The 21088-nt window shown below is 31.4% G+C and overlaps 2 protein-coding genes across 4 annotated transcripts in view; one reads left to right on the top strand and one right to left on the bottom strand.

Annotated features, from left to right (window-relative positions):
• Positions 1-12952, top strand: part of LOC116352026 (ecdysone-induced protein 74EF) — an 86861-nt gene extending 73909 nt beyond the window's left edge. The window contains exons 2-5 of one of the 2 annotated variants that reach the window (XM_031784218.1): positions 1126-1289; positions 1440-1533; positions 4161-4370; positions 10270-12952. In XM_031784218.1, coding sequence (XP_031640078.1) covers positions 1126-1289; positions 1440-1533; positions 4161-4370; positions 10270-10805 — 1004 coding nt within the window. In that variant the 3' untranslated portion in view covers positions 10806-12952. The remainder of the gene's footprint in view (positions 1-1125; positions 1290-1439; positions 1534-4160; positions 4371-10269) is intronic. The other variant, XM_031784219.1, reaches the window with a different exon arrangement.
• Positions 12953-18488: 5536 nt separating this feature from the next.
• Positions 18489-20882, bottom strand: LOC116352352. Of its 2 annotated transcripts, XM_031784889.1 has the most exons (6): positions 20726-20882; positions 19611-20649; positions 19329-19540; positions 19017-19228; positions 18837-18912; positions 18489-18737 (listed from the first exon to the last, which is right to left on the bottom strand). In XM_031784889.1, exons 1-5 carry the CDS (start codon positions 20791-20793, stop codon positions 18869-18871), a joined length of 1575 nt encoding a protein of 524 aa, XP_031640749.1. In that variant the 5' UTR covers positions 20794-20882; the 3' UTR covers positions 18489-18737; positions 18837-18868. The 2 variants fall into 2 exon arrangements, with proteins under 2 accessions (XP_031640749.1, XP_031640748.1); XM_031784888.1 differs by lacking the exon at positions 18489-18737 and having other exon boundaries at positions 18768-18912.
• Between the last annotated feature and the right edge of the window lie 206 nt (positions 20883-21088).

Below are 21088 nucleotides of genomic sequence, written 5' to 3'. Positions count from 1 at the left end.
AAAACAAAAAAAAGAATGTTGGTTTTCCTTTTTTTCGACCATTTTTGCTATTTTACTTTTATTCATTCTGTTTCGTTTTGTATGTTGACTTAAATAACATTGTGATTGGAATGATTGTGGATGGTTGGTGTTATACGAGCGAATACGTACTTTAAGAGAAAGTTATCCCTGTTTACTGGTTTCTCAGCTCTATATATTAAAATGAATGTTAAAGTATATATATATGTATATCGGTAATTTTCAAGTCCTTTGGGTTGAAAGAAATGCCATCGAGAGCAAGAGTATGAGAAAGAAACGGAGAGAGAAAGAGAATGAGTTACAGAGGGAGGTAGCGAGTGCAAGTAAGTTCGAAAGGAATAAACGAAAAGGCACTGGAGATATACGTCTAGCCATATTGATCGGAATGGGTTGAGTGCAGCGTACCCATTTACAAAAAAAACATACACACAAAAACGACCAAAAGCACATATACATATACATGCGCAATGAATGCCATACACTTTGTCACATCGCTTTTCATCTAATGTGTATGACAAACACAATGTCACGAAAATGTCCTGAGAGTGTAGAAAACATGGAAATGGGAAATATATTTTTCGTCTCTTTTGATACGATCATATACAGAAAACTACTTAAACGCCACCACCATTACTGCCACCACACTATCACAGCGAACAATTGCTATGATTATTAGTAAAACTCTTGAAAAAGCAACCGCATCTCACACTCTTACATTTTACACCAATTTCATTTTATTACTAGGAATAATTAACCATTTTATAATGCAAACATTTTATGAAAATTCACCGAATGAAAAGAAGAAGAAGAGAAAAAAAAACCACCGAACATTTATGACCATATTTTATGCTCGTTTGTTCGGTGTTCGCTCTACTAACGATTAAAGAGGTTTTTGATAAAATCAATGACATCGTCTAACCCATTAAGACTTTGATTATATCTATAATACTAAAAAAAGAGAATAAAAAAACATAATCGAAATTTGGATGGAGAATCATGCCTGTGCGAGGAAAATTGTTTTATTCATTCAGACAAAAAAAAATATATGAAAACTTGATCAATTTTCTCTAGTCTAATTGCTTCATTTTTTTTGTGATTTCTTTTTAGTTGATACAGAAATACCGATAATAAAGCACTCATCGAGTCCACCAGCGCTACCGACACACAACCAGCCACAACAATTAACACATCAAAACCAACAACAGACACATCATCAGACCCAACGGAATCATCTTCAGACATCCCATCATCACCAGCAACAACAAAAACAGGTCAGACTCTCATTCAAACATTTTCTTTTATTAATCCTTACAATTCAATTTAGTGTTTTTCTTTGACATCGAGCGATAAACAAAATTTTCACACAATATAACCAAAAACATATTATTAATATTCGATTTCCATTCAATATTTTTAAATAGCAACAGCAACAGTTATCGCATCGACCATTACTGCATAACTTATTGAGTGGAACAGCAACACCGTATCACAGAAATTATTGTACATCGAGTACAGGTCAGTTGTTGATTTTATTTATATGATCTTTTTTGCATGAAAAATAAATGAACTGAATTTCAAAGGAAAAAATCTGTCAAATGCCAGGACAAAGCATCTCTTTCGATTAATCATAATAAAATCCAATGAAACTTGAATTTAAAAAAAAAGACGTGAGGAAAATTGCGTTAAATCATAACGGAAATTTGTTACGAAAATGGTCTGTGTTGGTATCTTTAACGCACTTTCATCATATGGTCCCAATTTATGAAGAATGAGAAAAAAAAACATGTTTTTTGTAACAAGTTTTTTCGTCGTTCAATCGAAATTTCTTCATCTAACAGCAACAGCATATAGACAAATTGCACATTTATTCAAAGATGCTGTAAAAACAATTTCTCTCATGTCCGTTTAAGAAAATCGAAATCAAATTTTCGGTTGAGTTTGGGTTATATTTCGGTATTACTGTTTCCAAAAGATTTCCAGTTTTTCGATTTAGTTTGTCTTTAAAAAAAAAATTATGTCCCTTTTGATCAAAAATCACGATTGTGTGAGATGTTGAATTTCCAGATGAGATAAGTTGCGCAGGGATGATGTTAACGACGAAGATCAAATTCACAAACAAACAAAAAGAAATTCATTGTAGTTTTGCATCAAACAGTATATGGTTTCGTTTTTAAAAGAAAATAGTAATAATAATAAAAAAAACCTGATGTATTTTCTAGTCTAAGAGAACATCCATTAGATAACTAATGCATAACTAAACTATGGACAATGAAATGATCGCACCTCATATTGCGGACTGATTATGTTAATCAGTTGAACGTATAGTTCATTTCGTCGATGTTGTAGTTCTTTGACTCTTCAAAAAAAAAAAAAAAAAAAAACAGAGACTCAAAAACCAGTTGAGTTGCCTATGTATATTTTTTGTCCATCGTCAATTTATTTCGGTTAAATTTTGACCATTGACAACATTATGAATACCGGTAGATAGTTTTTTTCGACACGGAAACCATTTGAAAAGAAAACCGAAAGGAAAAGAATGAAGAGAAGACATGTGCGCATTGTATAGATTGAGTCTCTCAACTGACGACGACATTTGTCCATTCACACAAAACCAATTTATTATGTACGGAACTGGTCAAGCGATGATTCAATTTAAAGACGTTACAACACACAAAAAAGACACACGTAACACACACACACGGGAAAACAGAGAATTCATTTAATAAACCCTCAATTGAGAACATCCCATTCATTTACACAAAATGAAATGAAAACATTCTCATTACATTTTCTATACAAAAACAAGCGACAAAAACAAGCGACAAAAAAAATCAAGAGAAAATAATCAAATTAAAAATATTGAAATATAAATTGAAATGAATGAGGGGTACGTGATTTTGTGAAAATTGGATTTTCTTCTCGTGAATCAAGCACATTCAGTACATCCGTTAATTACATGGGAGAATGAAGATCTTTATCAACGAATCATCGATTGGTGAACACTGATATTGAACGAAATTCAATCTCAATACACTTATTTCGAACGCAGTAGCGGAAACAAAACAACAACAACAAACTTCACTTTTAACATTTAATTATTGAGAATTCGTAGTATGAGCGTTTAAATTTTATGGGTCAAATATGATTTTTACCTTTTTATTCATGCCGCAAAAGTAGAAAGGGGAAAAAATGACTCGCTCATTACCCGCTCCTCTTCACAATAAACCGAATTGATGATTAAAAAAAAGGGGGAAAGAGAGATGCGAGCTGAGAAGTTGTTATTGTCAAGGGTACGAATTATTTACCCACAACACTAGACACAATGTGTGTGTGATGCTTCTGCTACTGTTATGTGTGCATATTCCGGCTTTTATAATACCGTACAAATTAAACATGTAAATGTGGTGTGACCATTCCCTGTTGAAATATATTAGTTTTTTTTAAAACATTGCCTAACGTATTTGTACACAAAATATAAAACGACGTGTATAAACGGTGACACGGTAGTTTGAAAGTTAACGGCGCCTGATGATGCATCCATGAGAAATAATTTATTCAAATTAATACAATATATATATATATATAATAATTCCTCTATCAAATGTCTACATCGTTTGATTCCTTTCCATGATCGGTCAGTTGTTCGGACAATCAAAAAATGCGCACACCGTCTATATATGTGTGTATTTGTTTTTTTTTTTTTCTCGTCTTGGTGAATGTACAAGTTTTATGTGGACGACAATATGCACAAAAATGAGTTCAATAACAAGTTTTGTCAACCCAAAAATAAATGGAAAAGATCAAATTTATTTTATTTTTTAATGTGTCGCTCGGCCCCGATTTTTGTGTGTTCCGTTAAGAAATTGACAATCAATTTGGATTTTGATTACAGTAAAACAAAGAGGAAGACTTGAAAAAAACAATCGACCATATGATGAAAGAGATAACGATAACAATGGAAATAAATTCATAGGATTTTTTTTTTAATTTAATAAATTGATTAGGTGTAAATTAAAATAGCAACACAGAGATATATATGGCTTCTGACGAAATATTTTTTTTTTTGCATTTTTTCTTGATTGTGCTAGTAAAAACAGAGATTTTTTCTTCTTGTTTTTTCTCTGTTTACTCTCAAACACCAGGATCTCTACCACCAAGTCCAGCCGATAGTGGTGTGTCTGATGTAGATAGTTCTAGTTCGGGTGGTCAACCATGCAGTGAGGAACTGAAAGCAAGATTGGGACTGCAACCGCATGTTGCACCACAAACAGTTCCTGGACCATTCCTCAATCCAAACTATTATCACAATCCAACGCAGCTTCGAAATATTTGGAACAATCGCAATGTTCAATGTAAGTACCGTTAAACACTGTCAATTTTGCATTTATTCGAGAGTTACCGTTCGATTTTTGAGACAATTTTCAATATAATTGGAAAATGTCTTTGTCAGTCTTGATTTTTCTCGTGGTTCAATTGAAAGTGACAAGTCAAAAAAATAGAAAAACAATTTAACATATAGCGAATTAATTTGTTTTATGGAATGTGAAATATTGAAACAATCGACACTTTTGCTGCTATTCCACGTGGTTATGAACAACAAAAATCCTTATAGTTTCCGCTATCACATATTACAACGAGATTTTACGGATGTTTACTACGTACGCGATACAAGTTTGGTGAGAATATTTATTTTTAGCCGCTTGGCTAGTATGCTTCACGCATATAATGTGTGTTAATTCAACATTTCTCTGTCCATGAAATAGATGTGTGTATGTGTATCGAAAAAAAAAAACAAACAAACAAACGGATTATCAACGTAGTATTATTTAAAGTGCGAAATACTGATACCGTATACTCGATGTGTCATCATTGTCATAGGTTCTTCCGATAAATTGATGGAACATCACAAATCTACATAAATCAAATAATTATCTAGAATACTTTATCATAGAACGAGATAGAGATAGTTAGTGGCATTTAATTTTTGTTTTTGCACATCGCTGTTTACTAAATCAATATCGCAAGCGGAATTGTTATTGTCAGTTAAGTCGACTGAGTGAACGAATGTGAAAAATGGGAGTGCGCGCGCACAAGCACACACAATCATGGTCGGTTCGCTACCATTTCTACGCAATACGATGAATGCCTTGACCACACACAACACATATTATTATTTACTTTGTCTCGTTTTCTCTTCGCAATTGTTTCGGTTGTGTCCGAAATTTCGTCGCACAACATTTTTTTTTTCTTCTTTTATTTTTCTTGGTCTTATTTCGCTAAATGCTGCAATGTACTAAATTACGTACTATTGTTGAACAATGAAAAACACAACTCTTTATTTCGTGAATCTTTTTATGGCCTCTACTTAATTTGATCGTTCATTTGGCAAGCCACTCTGTTAAACTATGGTGCAACAGAGCACACGAAGAGAGAGAGAGAGAGATCGTTCAGCAGAGAGACATATTTTATGATGATATGCAATATCAAAACAACGTATTTTCGTTTTCAATATGAATCGCGTGATGAAGCTCGGACGATATGTCCACTCGTCTCTTGCCCATCTATCAAATGAGAATAGCTGGTGTTTTGGCCGTTGCATTCAGACTGATTTGTATAGCAAAAAATCGGAACAGTATCATAAATTCATGCACAAACACAACCAAAATATGTTATTTTTAATTCGTCGTTGTTTTTTCTTCTTCATCTGCTTCTTTTATTTATTTGCGATAAAAATTATTGCATAGATAATGTCAAAAATAGACATTGAGTATCGGCGAAAAGAAGAATTTTAACCAATAAACATTTAGAAAGAAGAACAAAACACACTTCTATATACAAAATAAATGTCTGTGTCAGATACACACACACACACACGCCTATATAAAGTGTTGATGTGTGTGCAAGTGGGCTTTTTTTAAAGTCACGGATGATATGCGACCGAGCAATGCAACACAGTGCCATTTTCGCTGATTTGTAAAATGAAATCGAAATTTGCGATTTCGACTTTGAAACAGAATGTAAAACAAAAACAAAAAAAGAACCAACAAATACACAGCCACAATTACGGCACATGTGTGTATACACTGTACGTAGTGTGCACACTCAATATATACTGCAATGTATGTTTGTCGGTTGTGTGATAATTTTTGTACAAAAATAAAAGCGGTAGTATTCGTACTTCAATTCAAATTCATTGCAACAGAAAAAGAATCGAGTGTATTTGACGTGCACACACACACACAAACTCGCAGTTTGATCGTAGAAACCGCTTCTTGTCGCAGCCTGTGCATAACTATACATATGATGAACATTATATCGTTCGGTGTTTTTGTTTCGTGTATTTTTCTGCATATACATTCATTTGATTTATATGCTGATATATGATCAAGTACGCGAATTCTGTCTCGCTCTTGCTCTCACAAAACGTCAGCCCAAGTGCTTTGCTAGCGATTCAAGGAAGTTTCTTTTACAAATGAAGAAACCTTTTTTCCGTTTAGTGTTGTAAAAAAAGAGAAACACCTCCGGTTTTTCCACTTTAAAGTGGAACATTGTGTTTTTTGTTGTAAGTTTCGAATGCAAGTTTAGATACTTAGGACAAAATGAAGCGCATAGAATGACCGATGCCGTCAAATAGGAGAGAATGAAAAAACACAATTCATTCTTTCGCACCGATATGTATTTGATGGTCGGATATATAGATATATGTATATGAGAGATTCTATACAGATTCCATCATTTTATAATGTATTCAATTTTTCATTCGTTGCGTTTTCTTTTGTCTTTCGACTTTTTGTTGCTCGCATCATATTTTAACCTATATTCATTCGTTTGTGCACATTTTTGTATGTATATGCACACATATGTGTATAAAATGTGTGTTTTTTTCTGGTATTTCTAAATATTTCCTTTTCGTCTTGGTATATCGTAATTTATTAGCTAAAAGTATTCGCATGTATAATATTGCATGTTGATCATGAGCGCACTGCTGACAACCACAACGACGACGACAATGTCGTCGTTTATATATATATGTACGTGTAAACAGGCACAAAAATTAAGTGATGTGCTCACCACGATTGGCCTTCAAACAAGCATTTTTTGCATTAGAGTACATTCTCCTTTGGAATATATTTAGCTAAATGCAATAACAGCACAAAATATCGCGAGCGCGAGCGCACAAGCACACACATACACACACCATACTCACCGACATCTTCGTACAAATTCGACAAAATAACACAAAAAATAATAAGGCAGCGAGACATAAAGAGAGATAGAATAAGCAAAACGAGACCGGCGGCTAGAGAGACAGAGAGAGAGAGAAAGACTGAACGAAAAACAAGACAGTATCCAACAGAAAGAAGAGGAAAAAAATGGCAAATCCGGTAACGAAGACGACGATGAGCCCAACTCTCAATCATGAAACTGAACAAAAAAAAATTATTACACTAAGAGATATTCGCCTAAACGAACTAAACAACACCAACAACAATAAGAATAGTGAATGGATATGCTCTTTGTTTTTGTTCGTATCTTCATATTTCGTGATATTGTTAATGAGTGATGACACACTTTCCGAAATGGCCTGCCATTTTCATTAATATAACCTATTAAACACACAATTGCTTAGATGTTTAATCGCAAAATAGTGGATTTTTTGTTCGTTTGTTATATTTTTGTCTCTTTTTATATCTTTATTCCGCGCTCTCGCTCTCAATTATTTTGCAAAAATATTTCTCACTGCAACTAATTAAATTGATATACACAAACACAAAGTCACACTGCATATAATTACATCGAATTGATACCCCCAAATGCGTTGAATCGATATGCCTTTCAGCTAGAATAGCAAGTTCCATCCATAAGAAAAAGAACAAAAAAAAAACGTACGTTTTTTTTCACACTTCCGCTGCGAATATCTTTTCTATCTTTAGTTTGATGTTTTGCATTTTACGAATGGGAAAAATGAAGAAGATTTCACAATTATGGCATTTTAAATTCATATACATTATGAAAAGTAATTTTCTTCGGGAAAAAAATATGGAAGTCATTTCGAATGCTTCAAATCGATTTCGATTGGGAAAATAAACGAACAATTCCAAAATAATCCATACATCGATCAATATGTGATCAAAACAAAAATCAAAGTTTTTTTTTTCTTCTTCAATGAAATTATAGGCATTTTCTCGTTTGCCGATTGAAATTTTGAAATAGTATAAGTGCAACGAATGCACATCGATTGAACATTAAATCGAAACGAACAAAAATTTTCAGTTCAGTGCTAGTTGCATTCAATTGCAAAAATCAGCAATAACACAAAGCATAATTGCTGAGTAAAGAGATTCCGCCTAGGAAATGCTTGCATTCCTGTTTTGTTGATTGTTCGTCCGTCGTTTCGATTCTTTAGTTTTATTTGTTGGCGTTTGTTGGTTTTTTTCTCTCATTCCGTTTTTTTTATAAAAACTTATTTATATTGGGTCGATACTGAACCGTATTTTCCGCGAATAAAGTATCATTATTTTACTTCGTCGTATAATGTGTACAATTGTTTCTACATCTCTCCCACTTCCTCTCTCTCTCTAATTCATCCTCATATGATTTGTGAAATCACTCGGCGAATTCTTTTAAAAGAAGAAATTGCATTGAAGATAATGAATCTGATTCAAGAAATAAAATTAAATAACACTTGACTGCCCCGGTCGCAAAAGGAAGTGATATTACTTCAGCGAAGAAAAAAAAGCATCAGCAGATGATGATGATGATGATGATGATTAAGGAAAAAAACACGGCACAATATTAGCCTATCAAATTGTTTGCAATCGGCAAGCGCACGAATTAACGAATATCGTCGAATTGCATTGTATGTATGAGTGAACCTGTGGATCAAATACGAATCGAAGTCACACCACAACAAAAATACCAAGAAGAAAAAAATAAGGATGTGATACGAAGTAGAAAAATATGAAGAGTGAAAAAAGTAACAAAAGAGGAAAAAAAAATCGCACAGCGAAAAATAGAAACGTCATCGACAAACAGGCGAGCGCATCGCTAAATACATTGCCTTCTCATACATATAGTTAGAACAGCAACGCGCGCGATTATATTTTTCCTACGCATACATGCACACAAGGAATGCTTTATTACTGTAACTTCATCACAATCATTCGCCATTCCTCAAACCACATGTGCTTCTGTTGCTGCTGCTTCTGCTTAGTCGTTCTTTCAGTGTGTTGTTTTTTGTTCTTCTCCTTTGCTGTCTTCTTTTTTTTCGTGCGCTTTTATATTGAGTAATATATATATTGCATATAGCTTCGTATAAACGCAAATACAAGAACACATAGAATATTTGTTGCATGATCAGTAAAAGTGGTCATCGACACATCGTCTTTGCACGTATTCTGAAGGTCACATTATAACAAACGGTATAGATGCACATAATGTATATCCAATGCACAGGCGAAAATAAATATATACTATAATACACAAAAACAGCAACAGAGCAGCGAATATACTTCAGCAAATTCAATGCGAAACAGAAAGCGCAATGTGTAATGTATGCGAGGTGTATGTGTATGTAATTTTGTGCGCTCTCTGTTTGCTTTATTCGACGATACAACGAAGAATGACTTTTTTTTAAGTATCAAAAAGAATCATTAGCTAGAGCACGATCGCAAGGAAGAGAATTGAAAAGAACGAAAATCGGACGGTCGCATATATACTCGGTCTTTTAAAAAAAAAATACGAAATGAATACACAAAATGAAAAAGAATGAAATAATGAATACGATTTTCATGCTATTCGCCAATATTCGTTAGGTACACGTGAACATTCAATTCACCGTTTTGTTTGTATGTCTTCCTTCACTCTCTCCTCCTCTTGCATTTGCAGTTGCTCGTTGGTTTTTATTTTTATTTTTTTATATTGCAATTTGTGTGCAAACATTTACGGAACATCTTCTTGACATTCAAAAGTACACGGAATATGCCACACGATGAAAAAAATTCGATTTAAATTTGTTTTGAGAGGCCAATGCGCAAGCGACAGAATGAAAGGAAATCATCACCTGATTCAATCGGTAGAGCAATCTGTGAGAATAAAATTTTCTTTCTTGACTTGTTGCTTAAATGTATTGACCACGAGAAAAATTATAAAAAGAACAAAAAATATGTGTTATCTATATTTACTAATTGATTAATTTTTTTTCTCTCTTTTGCCTTTTCTATATATTCTTTTCGTTTTATTTATGTACAGTGCCGGAAAATTATTATCCACATTTGATAAATGGTGCTTACAATCCATCGCACTTTCAAACGCCATCGCCAACACGAAATTTTCATCACACACATCATAGTGTAATTCAAACACCAACATCCAGTGTCAACGATGATTTATCGTATATGATTGAATTTGGTTTGCAACCCCGACGAATAAAGAAGCAACGCAAGCCAAAAATTGAAATGGGTGTTAAACGACGCAGCCGAGAAGGTTCGACCACATATCTGTGGGAATTTTTATTGAAATTGCTACAAGATCGTGAATATTGTCCCCGTTTTATAAAATGGACGAATCGCGATAAAGGCGTTTTTAAATTGGTCGATTCAAAAGCCGTGTCCCGTTTATGGGGTATGCACAAAAATAAACCGGATATGAATTATGAAACAATGGGACGAGCCCTACGATACTACTATCAACGTGGCATCTTAGCGAAAGTCGATGGCCAACGTTTAGTTTACCAATTCGTTGACGTACCTAAAGATATAATCGAAATCGATTGTTCAAGCGCGTAAACCAAATAATATTTAAAAGATGAAAACTAAACAGAAAACAAGCAAATGACTTGAAACGAGATATAGTGTTCTTTTTATTCTTATTCTTCTCTAAAATACAAAAAAAAAAAAAGAATTTATAGAAAAGAACACAAACAAATACAAATTTTTAAGTTACACATTGAGCTAAATTGAGAATGAATTGCTCTGAAATGTATGTATATAAATATTTAAAAACAAAACAAAAACAAATTAACAACAAATTAAACTTATAAATGTTTGGCGCAAATGAATAATTTGGAAAACAACAACAAAGCGGAATGAAAATTTTGAATTAGAAAGTTCTCACAGGACTACCTCAGATGCTAAAGATTGTATTCTCTGTTTTCGTGTTTTATTTTTCGTTTTAATGATCACACAACCAGCATAGAGAGATAAATCTATGAGTAGCCCTAACTCGCGTGTTCGCAATTTTATCCTTCCAAATCAAATGCGAAATTGATTTTTGATTCGATTTTTGACCATATAGAAATATATATAGGTGCCAATTTTTGGCATAGCGTTAAAACTTTGTACAAAATAAACACTTATTTCAGATCGAAAATCAATTTCTTTGATTCTGAGTACAATGAGATTTATCGTCGGAAACGACATTTCGATTACAGCTCAATCGGAATCAAAACAAACGAAAAACAATCCTACAAAACAAAAGTTTGATTTTTATTATACAAACATAAAATATCGAGGTAATCTTGCGTTCGGAAGGAGCTATAACCGTTACTTTTGAGACATTTTAATTCATGTTCGAAAAGTCTGAAATATATGAGAAAATACTTGGAACCTTTTCCAGTACATAGACAAACAAAAAAAATACAAAATAAAATTTAAAAAAAAAACCAAGCGACACAAATAAAAATGTGCTTTATAACGGCATGTAGCATTGGTTGCATACAGCGTCAGAAAAAAAACCATCGAATCAAATCGAAAATAAATATGTTGATATATATGTTTTAACAATATACAACTTCAAAAGCACTTACAATTAGTGTGATTCTTTTCATGTTTTTTAGTTAATACAAAATATAAAAAAAAACTAAATAAAATATAAAAATTTATCAATGAAACAAATGAAAAAAATAATGAATAGAACACATGACGTGAGCTAAAGCGCAGGAAGAAGGAGTAAGAGTGTGCGATCAAAAAAAAAGCGTCAAAAATAAATGGCATAAAAGTTACAAAATAACACATAAACGTATGTGTGTTTAACGCCATGCTCAACAGACTTTTATCTCTTTCTGCTGAACAGCCGCGCATCAACAAAAAACGGAAGAGGAGAACATATTTCATTAAATGTTTTGTGATTATTTCATAATAAATATATATATATTCGCCGAAACGACATTATTTATGTTAGTGTTAAAAAATAGTGTTGTTTTTATTAGATGAAAAAAAAAATACAAGTGAAGATTTTACAAATTTTTATCCGTCAAAGTTCAAACAAACTGTAAAACAAAAATTGTAAAAGTGCTAAATAAACTGCTCCATATTGCGCGATCCGTTTCTTTTCACACTTTTTTTTTTGTTGCCATTTCTATCGAGAAAAGTTACAATAAAATCTCGCTTTTCACGTGCAATAACAATATGATTGAGATTTTGTGAGATGTTTTTGGCCGAATATTTTACATTTTAAATATAGAGAATAATAATAACAACATATTACAAATATTCTCATATTCACCGTATTGTACAATGTTAGTAAACTTCATAGATCAATTTTCCCGACCAAAATCGTCTTTTTTCGAATGAATCTGGTTTTTTTTGTTTCAATTTTTTTAAACCAAAATCGGGCCGCGGAGCAATTTCATCATTTTGAATGCTCAACATTGAATTAGACGCGATTCTTTTTCTTTCGTTTTAAAATCATTATTCCGATTGCACCATTAATGCGAATACACAAATTAAATTTGAACTTTGGCATAACGTTTGTTTTTCCCTTCGTTTGCGCAAAATTTCTGGCCCAATAATTATAATGACGCATTGGTCCCAAGAACTCAATTTTCAAGTGAGAAACATTATTGCGACTATTGATTTTTGTCTTTTATAAAGCACATATAATATATATCTATCATTTGATTGATAACGAAGAAACATAGAATATATTTTGTGTGTAAAACAAAATGAAATTGTATGTCTTACTAGAACAACAATAATGATATTGATTTAAATGAAAAATTCACTTTACAAAATATCTAATATACAAGAAAAAGTGTAAAATTAATACTTAAATTTTAAATAAGTCTCTTTACTTTCTTCTTCATTTTTTTTTTATATTTGGAATTAAAAATACACAATTGGAATATATAAGCAAACAAAAGAAAATGTGAAATTGAACGTTTGATAAGTGTATTAAAAAAAATATTTAACTGAAAATGAAACAGCAAGCATAGTTAGATGGTAGCGTTTAAGTCAATACAAAACAAGAATGACAGAAGGAACAAAGAAAAAAGCAGAACCTTTCAAAAGAGCCTTGAGAAATGATATCAAAATAACAACCATTTTGAAAGAGTCTGTGCTTTTTTTACCCAGCGATTTTGCAAACTCCCAAAATAAATTAACACTTCAACAACAACAACAACAACATCCACAGTATTCAAATATTGTTGCCCAAAATTTTTGAATATTTTATTAGTAAAATGAATTTCTAGAAAAAATGAGCTCGTTCACATAAGTCAATCGAAGCGAAAATAACATGTTCAATCACATAATGATCAAATCAATTTCGTCGTGGAAGTCCAAAATCTCCAACTACTATTCTTATAGAAAAAAAAAAACTAAATCGAAGAAAAATTGAATTCAGATTGTGCATATTTCCAAAATGAAAACAAAGAACAAATGCAATTACATGGTTGCAATCGATGCTGTGATAATTTCTTCTTTGAAAATGGTTTCGTTTGCATGGAATTGCATATTTTGTATTTTTAGATAAACAACACCGATGGAGAAAAAAAACTGCTCCAATTTGATTTCGAATAGATTTTAACAATGTTGAAGTTCTAGGTAGCATCACTTAAAGAAGAAGAAAAAAACGCACTTTTCCATGAATCAATCGTTTTTGTCATACTTTTCAAAGCAGTTATGCAACAATGCCAACAACAACGAAAACAATCCACTTGTCGAAGCAGCGAACTATTTCAATTAAAAATAAAACATTTATTGTGATCGTTTAATCACACCGTGATGGAATATGCAACCCTAACAAAACGACCCAAATGCATTACGTGAGAAAGAACATATATCTATAGAATGAAATTAAAAAGTATTTATATGTAAGAGGAGCGAGTTTTTAAACCTAAAGCCTCTGTTGCATTTGTTTGTTTTTTTATAAACATAGACATACATGCAGCATCCTTGTATAAAGTATCTAGCTAGTGTGAGTTTATAAATATTTTTTTTCTCTGTTTTGTTTTTTGAAAAACCTCCCGTTCAAAAAAGTGTCTGGACCGCATTGTTAGATATGACCTAAAATAAAGAAACTTTGATAACATCATTAAACGCAAATTACCCAGCAACTTCACATTGGGAAAAACATTCTTTGATTAGAAGTTTAGCATGGCTGTCAATGTGGTACACATGAAAGTATGTCACTTCGAACCTGAATAGAATGGATATATGTAACACATAATAAATTCTATTATGACAAATTCTAATAACAATAAACTTTCATGATATTTTAAACAAATTATATTTCAAAATCAACCAAAACCTAGGTGTATGAATTATTTGATGATATAAACGATCACACATTTAATTATACAAAAATTAATGTTATATTAGTTTTTAACATAGGGTTCTATATTACATATTTATCTCAATCAAAGATATTTGCTAAATAATATTCATTTTTTTTTTTTTCAATTTTAATTTTTGTTTTCGATTGTCGTTTTGAAATGTGTGCTGCGGATATTGCTATCATGAGATAAGCACAGATCGATCGCAAGTTTTCACGTGTCCTTTCCAATCCAAATGGAAATAAATGAAACGATAAAAGATAGTTTGATTAAAGAAACATCATTGTTCTTCAGAGACAGTTTGAAATTATAAATTATTTTTAACGAAAGCGAATTGAAATTCATACTTTTGTAACAGCACCATAATTTCCCAGCCACAAACAGGACTTTGTCACATTTTTCATGGCATCGATTTTCTTTGAGTTTTGAATGAAGCAATAAAGCGTTAGTTTTCTGTAGTATACTTTGATTAGGAACTTAAAGTAACATGTAGCAAGCTAAACAAAAAGTGTAAAACATCTTCCGTTTATTATCAAACAAAATGAATTTCTATTGAATAGTTCCATCTGATTGGCGCCTTACTATATTGTTCGATTCAAAAGTCGATTGATTTGAGTATGTCGTTTGGCTCTCTTCACTTGATTTGATTTTATGTGATTATTCATAGAATTCTTCTGTTGACTGTTTGTTTTGTTTTCATTTTTTTTTTTTATTCTGTTGTGCAATTCATTTCAATAATAATTATTCATATGTATGATCGAAAGAAAAGAAAAAGAAATATATCCAAACATATATATTCAGTTAATGCACCTGCACTGCCTTCCTTGGAAAAGGTTTTATTTATTTTATCTCTATATCTATTCTTATTTTGATTTTTCCGTTTTGTATTTGAAGTTGTTGGTAAAATAAAACGGAAAATAGAATGAATAATAAAAGAGAAAAATAAACATTACCAACTGATAAACTCATTCGATTGCTGGCCGGAACGAAAAAGAACAAAAACAAAATCTCGTTCGTGCCAACTCACATTTGTCCAACTGATACTGACCGGTTACACTAATTGCACAGAAGCATCATCATGGCAATGATGTTCTCGCATGTGGTTACAACATGGATACAACAAATAATTTAAAAACAAAAAAAAAGAAACACATAAATGAAAAAGAAAAGTATACAAATTAGTTTTTACTTTTAAAATGACACTTGTTAAATAAATAGTTCATTCAATGTTTTTTCTCTTTATTATCATTATTAATATTATTTTTCCTTATGTAATAATTTGTAAAATTTGTATAATATTTTTTTTTGTGTTATTTTTTAAGTTGTTTTTACTTATTGTTCAGCAATTCCAAGTTCAACAAAGAATCATCATTGAATCGAACATCTTCTGATCGCCAAACGTATGGATCAACGATTACGTTGTCTCATGTAAATAAAATAAATAAAAAAAATTGTCTACCGCTGACGAGGCGGTCCGGAGATGTTTGATTCAATGTGCACACTTTTGATTTAATACGGAACTACTGTATTGTTATTATTATTATTATTTAACGTTATGTAATGATTCTATTGAATAATAAGAAGACATAAACAAAACAATCTTTTTAAAAGATATAAAGAAACGTGGTGAGCAAAATGATATATGTTAAATTGATGAATTATATAGTCATACTTTATCGTAATGGAATTGTTTCTACTTTCATTTTGTTTTTCTCGGCCATTTTTCTATCTATCTCAAAATTCTGAAAACAATTGTCCCAGCTCATTGACCTCCGCTCTTCTTCCCCGAAATAAGAAACGGACAAAAAATCAAATTGTTACACATAAAGTAAAAAAACCCTATGGATTCGAATGAAAACAAAAAATTGTGAAGAATGTCGTCAAAATTTAGTTAAATCGATACATAAAATGATTGATAAATAAAAATATAAATTATTACACTAAAAATACGATATATATTATCACTTATACACCATTATTTGCATATAAATATTCGTCGAAAACAAATGTAAAATTTGCCCTCCCGTCAAATATTTCGTAGATAAATCGTTTTTCTTTTTCTCGATAAAAAAATAAATAAATATATAAATATATACGGTCTCAATTTTGAAGGGATCAAAAATTGTGACAAAATTTACAAGTCAATATGATTACCAGCAATCGTTTACTTTTCGTTTCATTCGCCGGGATTCGAAGTATGAAATATTGAAAGGGTTGATGCCAAAAAATCAAAATCAACCTTACTCGATTCTAACTCGGTGAATTACTGCGTTAAGCTAATGATTGATCGAATTCCTCCACAGCCGTCAGTTTATTTTATCATCATTTTCTCTCTTTTTTTTTGCAAAAGCAATAAATTTTAAATGCATAACTTATATCGATACCATTTTTTTTTAGTAAATTCGTGATTTTCAAATCCAAACAATTCGTGAAAGAGAAGAGTCAACGCTCGACGATTTTGGTTTCTTTTCAATTTCACATTTTGCAGCGGGCAAATATATTTGGCACCGGTTTCTATAGATTAAATATGAACAAATGTTGTTCTTCAAAATTACAAAATGAAAAAGAAAGATTAACAAAAATTAATTTCATTTCAAAATAATGACTATTTTATTCCTCCTTATTAAGGATTATACCAAACTGTGCAATGATATTTATTGATGGTATAATCAAATCATATATATATACATAATATATTTAAATAAATGAATAAATAAATTTAAAATAAAAACCATGTCAAAAAGATTTGCTAATGAAACAACAAAAAATCTTGAGAAAAACAAGAGTATAGGATACAATTTTGATGGTAAAATATTTTTTTTTGTGTTATTGTAATAGCATAAATGTATTAGAAAATTAAAAACATTTGAATTAAACAAACAAAAAAAAAAACACACAAAAAATGAACAACTAAAAAACAAAACCCTAAAATAATGCTGAATTAAAAAACGAAATTAAACAAAACAAAAAATAAACACAAAAAAAAACAAAATTGTAATGCATATGTAACGATCAAACTATGTTAAGTGTAAGAATGTATGATAATCATTTCGTTTTTTATTATTCGAATTGTCGCAACAAAACAACAAGAAAACAAACAAAAATCATGGATTTGTGAGAATTCTGAACGTATTATTTTTACATTATTATAAATATATATACATAACATTGATAACAATTAATCATTTATTTTATTGTTTTATGATTAAGTTTTAAAGTTAATTGCGATGAGGTAAATACAAACAGAATTGATTGACAGTGAGAATGTTGAATTAACAAATTGAAAATGTATGAAAACAATCTGATGATGAAGAAGAAGAAGGATGAAATGTAATCCGTTGGATTCGTTTTTATGATAATATTTATTTTTTGGCTTCCACTCATTGTGCATTGTGTGGTACAGTGGAGAGCAAAGAAAATCAATATTTATTTGTAAGTTTACTTATTTACATTTAAAAATCGCCTCCATTTTTGTTTACAAATATAATATAAATTGCACTATTAAAGCGATTGTATGTTTTTCTTTAAAAAAAAACTATATGCCCGAGTTCATCTTCATTTCTCCTGTCTGCTTTGATTTTAACCATTTCTTCACTGATTCAATTGGTCTTCTTTCTTCGAATGATGTCCTTTGCCATCGTACTTAAAAAGGCGTGCTTCAACAAAGCAACTTGAGCGGTATATGGTAAGTCAATGCTTTAGGTACTGAGGTATGTCTGTGTTTTCGTAAGAATTTAAACATTTCCAGAAAAAGAAAACACATTTTTCAATCAACTAGTGCATGAAACACAATATCTTCTTTATGTTCGATTTCAATGTCAAGTTCATTTCGAATCATAAAACACCAACAAAAAAAAACACTCATTAAATAATCTATAGATTAAATTGATTTATTTTTATTTCAACAGAAGTCGCGAGTCGTATAAAAATACATCCTAAATTTACAGTAAAAAAAGGTTACAAAGTTCGATCATTGAAATCGAGTTTTTTGTTTCAAGTTCATTTAATGAAGCATATCATCTAGACATAATTGTTCATATAATTTTTCATTCGGTCAAATGAAACAATGACGTTTTTATGTGAATCTATATGCGACTGTTATCTCTGAAGGATACTTCAAATCCAAGTTTATCTGTATGTGCTGAGGCCATCATTGAATAACTGACTGAAATGCATTTAATTATTTATTTTGATTTAATTTCAATTAAAATATTCGAAATAAATATCTATTATCATCATTATACAAAAAAAAATTGGCACAAACATTCAATGTGTTTATATATAAAATGATTATTGCTATGGGAAGCTGCCAATGGGACACGATTTCCAGTTGAGACCGTCTGCAAATTTAAACGAGACATTTAATTGATTAGACAAAAACAGTATGATAATAATATAATCAAGAAATGGGATTGAATATAATTTGAACGGTCATAAAGTTTACCTGGTGTTTGTCTCCAAATCGATGCTTCCGCATTTGGCGCTTCAGTCGTTTGAATTACATTATTTGGCGTGTAGTCTTCTAATGTATGGATTTTATCATCTTGAATTGTTTGATCGATCATTGAGGTATCTTCATCCAAATAGATGGCAAGCAATCGTTCAATATATTTGGTTTGAGTTTTATTTAAAGCCGGCTCAATAAGTTGAACACACCTAGTGAACAGGAATGAAGAAACATTATGCGCTTGGAAAATAAACACTTGAATGAAAATTAAAATAAACAATGGTATGGACAGATGGAAATAAGACTTACTTTTTAACAATATCGACCGTATATTCATTGATGTTTGTGGAACGTTCGATGAGGAAGTCACAGTCAAATTGAAGCGACCATGGGCGCCGAACTGTATCGCCAAAGATTAGTGTGCCACGATAATTAACACCGAGCTCTTTGTAGATCTTTTTAATGTCATCGGTCATAATGTCTGTGTTAATTGGTGCCATATCCACATCAAATTTGGAATTCTGCAATTAACAATGAAAATTTAAGAAAAACCAAATTATTGCGATTTTTTTTTGTTGAATGAAATGTTACCTTTTCCCGTTTCATTTTATACAGCATTTTAAATTCTTTGAAAACTAAAAATCCGGTTGCAATTTCGTTGGTCCAAAAACTGGCGGCCTTTTTTAAATATTCATCCTCCAATTCATCTTCACAAATGTTGAGCATTCGCATAAAAAGGGTGTTGATAAAATCACAAATGGCAAGCATACGAAATAGATTTTGATGAATTCCGATAAATTTGGATTTTTCATCTTTGTTTGACGTTTTATAATGTTCAGCCGAACGTTTCATAAAATACTGACATTCAAATAAAACATCACAGTAGATTTCGGCATCGCCACGATCCCTTTCATTACTATTTGATAGCAATGCCAACATATTTATGGATTTATTTGCAATGAATGTTAGTTTATTATTACGAAATTGTTCGGAAAATTGTTGTAATCGTTCGATCGATGCATGATTAAGCCGTTGATCTGGCAATATATTTGTTAAATCGTCAATATTTTTACAGCCAAGAATCAATGCTTCCGTTGCCGTATCATACAAATCGAACCAATCACCAATTGATGTTTTCAATTCCAATGAACTCTTCAAATGAACATCGTGCACCATGGCATCGGTGATGAAATTTCGTTCACGTTCCCAATAAAATTCACGCATCCAATTCATACAGTATACGGTTGTTCGACGTAAAATATCCAATGATGGCAGCACCTGACCATGTGCACATAAATGCCGTAAATCAACTAAAAACGGTTCGATGCCCAATTCACGAGCCGTTGAATACATTGATTGTACACGATTGCTACGCATTATTGATGACATATAATTTATAAATCGAGTGAATGCATTTGAATACATTGATCTTAGTTCATCGTCAGAAAATCGACGCTCCAATTTATCCTTCAATTGTACATTTAATATTGACAATGTACTTAAAATACTGGCCGGTGTTAAATTGCCTCGACGCATTTTCCATAACTTAATACGATATAATGCCAATTTTTTGCTTTCATCATTACTATTTGATCCAAATAACCAATCGTACACCATATCAAATTCCTCTCTGAAAATGTCAAACATGGAAAATATGTGTGATTTAATGGTTAGATTGTCAGTTTTTAGACATTTTATTTACTTACTTATTTTTCCATGGTGCAACACGACTGATTACATTTTCGTCATCGAAATCCATTACACTTCTATTCATTGCAGTGATTTTGAGCTGATTTTTTGAGTTAAATAACTTTAAAATAAAACAAAACGAGACTGATTCAAATGTCAGTCACATTTACTGCACTGCACGTGTACGAATGTCAGAATCAACACAAACAAGCAACAGCAGCCGCTGGCAGTTGTACAGTTTGATGAAAACCTTATAACGGCTGTAAGCAACATCAAGCAGAAGCTTTGAATTGAACTTTCAGCAAAAAGGTTTTAGCTGAACAGAATGACATATAAATTCAGGAGAATCACATTCCATCGAAAATCTTGTTAACTAATTT

Source organism: Contarinia nasturtii, unplaced genomic scaffold (assembly GCF_009176525.2).
Source record: "Contarinia nasturtii isolate CC-2019 unplaced genomic scaffold, AAFC_CNas_1.1 Cnas_scaffold_187, whole genome shotgun sequence".
Classification (NCBI taxonomy): Eukaryota; Metazoa; Arthropoda; class Insecta; order Diptera; family Cecidomyiidae; genus Contarinia; species Contarinia nasturtii.
Note: the sequence above shows the minus strand (reverse complement) of the source record. Positions and strands in the feature narration are given on the sequence as shown.